This window comes from Nicotiana sylvestris, chromosome 2 (genome assembly GCF_000393655.2).
Source record: "Nicotiana sylvestris chromosome 2, ASM39365v2, whole genome shotgun sequence".
Lineage (NCBI taxonomy): Eukaryota > Viridiplantae > Streptophyta > Magnoliopsida > Solanales > Solanaceae > Nicotiana > Nicotiana sylvestris.
This window is the reverse complement of record NC_091058.1, coordinates 74,317,317-74,322,232: the sequence shown is the minus strand read 5'-3', so window position 1 is coordinate 74,322,232 and position 4,916 is coordinate 74,317,317. Positions and strand designations below refer to the sequence as shown.

At 34.9% G+C, this 4,916-nt stretch overlaps 1 protein-coding gene across 1 annotated transcript; it reads right to left on the bottom strand.

Annotated features, from left to right (window-relative positions):
• Window positions 1-230: 230 nt before the first annotated feature.
• LOC104218572 (peroxidase 64-like) lies at window positions 231-2,064 on the bottom strand. The gene is made up of 4 exons (XM_009769095.2): window positions 1,716-2,064; window positions 1,441-1,629; window positions 979-1,141; window positions 231-847 (listed from the first exon to the last, which is right to left on the bottom strand). The coding sequence occupies exons 1-4, from the start codon at window positions 1,923-1,925 to the stop codon at window positions 453-455; spliced, it is 957 nt and encodes a 318-aa protein (XP_009767397.1). The 5' UTR covers window positions 1,926-2,064; the 3' UTR covers window positions 231-452.
• Window positions 2,065-4,916: the final 2,852 nt, after the last annotated feature.

Here is a 4,916-nt window from a genome sequence, read left to right as displayed (position 1 = left end):
ACTTACATATGATACTTATACCAAATTACATTAACTTATCATAATTAAGAAGTAGATTGAGGTGATAATGTAAATTAATTAACCATGATTAATGCTAATGGTGCAATAGCGCATATGAAAGACACAAGGAATGCATGTGTTGGTTTGATATAAAGATCGAAAATGAAGAAGTTTTGTTCCAACAAAAGACAGGCATTGTCTCAAATTCTACAACAGAAAGAACCTAATGCTGACATGCCACAAACCGTAGGGCTGGATGATTCATTCATAGCAACTTACAAAATACAAATTGATACATTGATAATGAGATTGATAAAAACTCTGCTCATTAAAATCCTAGACCACTTAAAAAGTGCTGTGGATAAGTTCCTAAAGGAAATCTGAAAATTATAAGGAAACAAACTGAGACCAAACACTTAATTTGCTGGATATTTATCATTAATTTGGTAGGATTAATTAACTACCCTACAATCCTTTCTGACCTCCTGACCTCCATTTATGCTACTCATTTTGATCATGGATTTAGCAAAAGCTTTAAAGAACGTTTCTTTTGAGCTAGCAAAGTCAGAAACCAGAGTTTTAGTCTTGGGAATACTGAGCAAAGCTTGGTCTGAAGAGAACAAACTCTTGTTCTGTAGAATTAACTTGTAATATGAATTATCAAACGTTGTTGAGGAAGTATCCATGGCAGTTCCAGCATTCTTAGCCCTGTTTTTAAGTGGACAAATTCCCTTTAAGGTTGATGCCAAGGATGGATGTAATGTTGGGTCAACATCATTGGTGGCATCGAAGTTGTGTATCCTGTTACTGAAGGATGAACAATGCGAGAAACCTAAAGTATGTCCACCTGCAGATTTGGAGACACATTGTTTGTCAATTATTAACTAAAAAATAAGACAGATATTATATGCTACGATAAGTTAAAATACACTGATAGTGAAGTGTATATAAGTTATATTTATTATTAGTGTACATGACCTGAGAGAGCAACAAGGTCTTCCAATGATAATCCTCTTTGAGAGAAGCTTTGTTGAAGTTGAGATATGTTAAAAGTGGGAGCTGGCAATAGTCTGGTTTCACTAGCTTTTGATGTTCTTCCATCCTTTCTTCCTTTAGGCACGTCCCAGGAAGGTCCACCAGACTACACGTAATAACATTACAACCTAAGTTATTGGAAAATAATGTAGAAAAAGAATCCCAAATTAAATAATGATGAAGATACAATTAAGTTAATAAAAATGTGTGGTTAAAACCTTATTGGCACTCATTATTAAAAAGAATTTCATGTACTTGACCCATGAAAAAAAAAAGTGATCAGGCTCGCACGTGAAAGAATGTGTTGAGCTTATAAATAACTAACTGTAACTTATGATGAGATAATCAAACAATTGAATAAGTAAGCGTTTGTTTTTATGTTCTGCTTGAGCAATGTATACTTACAACAACAACTGCATCTCTGGCAGCAAAGGCTAAGATATCAGCACAGGAAACTATTCCCGGGCAAACGGCTTCTACAGCTTTCTTTGCATTATCAATGACATAAAATGCATGCAAAGATACATTCGGAGGTCCATCTTTTTCTGCAATATTCTTCCCCTTCGAGTTCAGTAGCACCGAAGCATCGCACCCCTGTGGGAAATAAATTTAAAAAAAATCAGAACTAATAGTAAAAAAACATTATCAGGCCTGTTCTCAAAAAAAATGCAAAAAAATACCCTTATGAAACAGTCATGGAAGTGCATTCTAAGAAGGGCAGCAGGGACAGTTTTGTCTTTCTTTGTTGCTTCAGTAATAACCTGTGTGACAATATCTTCAACCTGAGGGCATGAGTTCTCATAGTAATTTGAACTAAGTGCATTTCCATGAGAGTAAATTAAGGACAAAACTAGTAATGAGCTGAACAAGAATGCAGAAGAGGGTGACATAGCTAAATCCTGCAAAGAATATAATTCTAAAGTGGTAAGAAATCAGTTGACTTGTGCTGAAGATTAAGATAATTAGCAAGGGTATATATAGGGATGTTCAGAAAGACGGACAGATTAGTAGAATGATTGTTGGAGTTGGAAATTGGAAATGTTAGCTCTAACAGTGAATTTGGTAACATGCATATTCCTTTTCATAATTGAGTGTTTTTGAAGCATACTAAAACATTAATTATTGTCCTTTCTTTTCTTCATTTTAAACATTGCCGTCACTGCCTCCCTTTTATGTTCATTAAAAATATCGATGAGAATTTTCTTGAACTTCAGTATTAATCTTACTGTTTTCAGGAGAAAAGAACTTTAAGAAGAAAATAAAGAGAATTTCTATATACAGGGAGACATCTCTATAACAACATTTCTATATAACAATACTTCACTATAAAAGTCAAGTTTTTCCCGAACCAATTTTCATATTATGTTATAATATATGTTCTCTGTAACAGCACTTCGCTATAACATCCAAAAATATTTGGAACAAACGAGACTGTTATAGAGAGGTTTGACGTATGAATTTAACTCTTTTTTAAGGGAAAAAAAAAAGAAGAAAAAACTATTTCCCCTTTAATAATAGACATCACTGGTAAAGTAGTTGAGATTGAAACATCAAAACCGCTTTCCATGTTTTTCTGGCTTGTTATCTAAGACTGATTTTGGTTAGTTACCATAATTTGGCGAAAGGACGAGTCAGGAATATAGCAATAGTGATGTGATTGGTAGTTAGGAATGCAAGCTGGCTTTGCAGAAATAGTATTAGCAACTCTCCTATTATTTTGTTAGCAGAGATTTAACTCATACGCAGATAGATATACATTGAGAATAAATAAATTTATAGTATTAGTTAATTTAAACGATTAAAACATGTTATGTACATTATTTAATTTCTTAAGTTGGAGTTACTATAGACAGTTAGCTGTTATAGGTATCTTATCTTAACGGCATTATTAAAATTATTCACTGTTAAACTCTTTTTTAGCAAGCCTATAGAACTCTGATTTTGGGTGCACGGGCTTCAAAACCTAATATTATGCCTTGGCTGTTCTAAGAGATGCCCCTCTCCTAAATTAGTATTGCTTGTGCCTACTTGTAGATGAGCAAGTGGTGCATTTTATACAACTCATTTATGTGTAGTCTAGTAATAATTAAAAATATTTCATGACTTTGAACTATCCTTATTATTTCCATAAATTGCAAGTTCCTACTTACTAAAGAAGTCAGTGAATAGATCTTGCATTTCGTAAGTATCCTCTCAAGTTGAATTCGTTTTGACATTTTAAAATCTAAAACTACACTTGTATTGTCTAAAAATGTCGGCTATTCTTTAAATTGGGGTCTAAAAACGGCTATTTGTGCACATTAACATGTGATGGATTTTGATGGTCTCAAAGTGGATGAGAAATTTTGAGAAACTATTATTGTTTAGTGATTATTAACTTGTTATAGCTACCATTTACTTAACGGCAAAGAGTTTTATATGCCTTTCTACTATTATCAATAGTTTAAATAAGCCCTCTATTATACTATTAAATGCAACCAAGTCCCTGACGTTATACTATTAAACACAAATACCCTTATTTTAACAGATGGGCCACGTTGCAACACCAAAGTCATCCGGTTAGATTTAATATAGATCCGATCCAACCCTTCTCTAAAATATGGACTGTCACAGACCATTTGGTCAATTCCCCCTTTTTCTTTTCACTCTCTCGAAGCTCTAAGAGACCGGCGGTAGTGGTGACTCCAAACTGCTGATTTTATATGATCTTGGTGTAAAGGTTAGTCTTTTCTTCATTAAATTGCTTGATTTTAATATTTGTTGATCGATTTTGCTGATTGCTTGTTATATTATTCTTATTTTTGTGGTCTAGGTTTTCGGTTTGGACAACATCTAAGCTTTATCCTTTATTTTTTTTGTATATCTTTTATATTTTGTCTTCTTGTAGTTGTTGCATGTTTTAGTTTGAGGTGGTCCCGATTTGTAGTGGTTGCATGCTTCAGTTATGCTAATAAATTCGTATGGGTATATATCAAGGTGGATTTATTGTCTTCTGATTTAGGGTTTTTTCTCAGAGGTGGTTTCTTAAGTGGATTATGATTTGTTTTTTGTCTTACTGGTTTAGGGTTCACACATTGATAAGGGTGAAGGGTTTAGTATTTTAGGGTCGGGTTGGGTAATGGGTTGGGTGAAGGGATCTATACTAAATCTAACCGGATGATTTTGATGTTGCCACGTCGCCCTTCTGTTAAAATAAAGGTATTTGTGTTTAATAGTGTGAGCACGTGATTTTTGACTCACATGAATTACTCCAAAAAGAATTCCCAAAATTAGATTTTTATCTAATTATTTGCTAAAATTAGGAATTACTATGCAATTTGCCTGAGTGTTTGATTAATTCAAAGCCCAAATCAAATTACCCCAAAACTCGTCCGGTCCAGGCCCAAAAGTCATTCCCTACCCGGTCCGCCCCTACCAGAACCAAACGACGTCGTTTGGACACGCTTTGATCAGGGCCGTCGATTTCCATTTATCCAATAGATGAGAACCAAAATCCCTTTTTAATATACCCTAACCCCCTTTGAACCCCCCCCCCCAAACTCGTCTCTCACACTCCCCTCTTTCATCTCCCAAACCCCTTCACCTCTGAAAACTCTAGAGACGCCGCCACCCTTTTCCACCGCCCTAAACCTAGCAGCGCCGGTTCCGTTCACCACCAAAAATACACCACAGAACCACCACGACCCCCTCTAAACAAATCCCAGATTAGTTTCCTTCGAATTTTTAACCTCTCGAATATTAGATCCAAATTCAAGCCCTAAAAATTCAAAACTCGATACGGTCAAAACTGGTGGCATGCATCGACTGGGGAAGGCCGATTCACTACAAAATTGATGTCATTCGCTCTTTCTTGACAGAGAAAAGTGATTGGTATCAATTTT

What these genes read in the sequence shown, in the direction of transcription:
- LOC104218572 (XM_009769095.2), bottom strand. Translation starts at nt 1,925, where the DNA reads ATGTCACCCTCTTCTGCATTCTTGTTCAGCTCATTACTAGTTTTGTCC. An exon ending in CCAGAGATGCAGTTGTTGTT is followed by an intron (nt 1,142 to 1,440) that starts GTAAGTATACAT and finishes TATTACGTGTAG; the next exon opens with TCTGGTGGACCTTCCTGGGA. An exon ending in AGACCTTGTTGCTCTCTCAG is followed by an intron (nt 848 to 978) that starts GTCATGTACACT and finishes CCAAATCTGCAG; the next exon opens with GTGGACATACTTTAGGTTTC.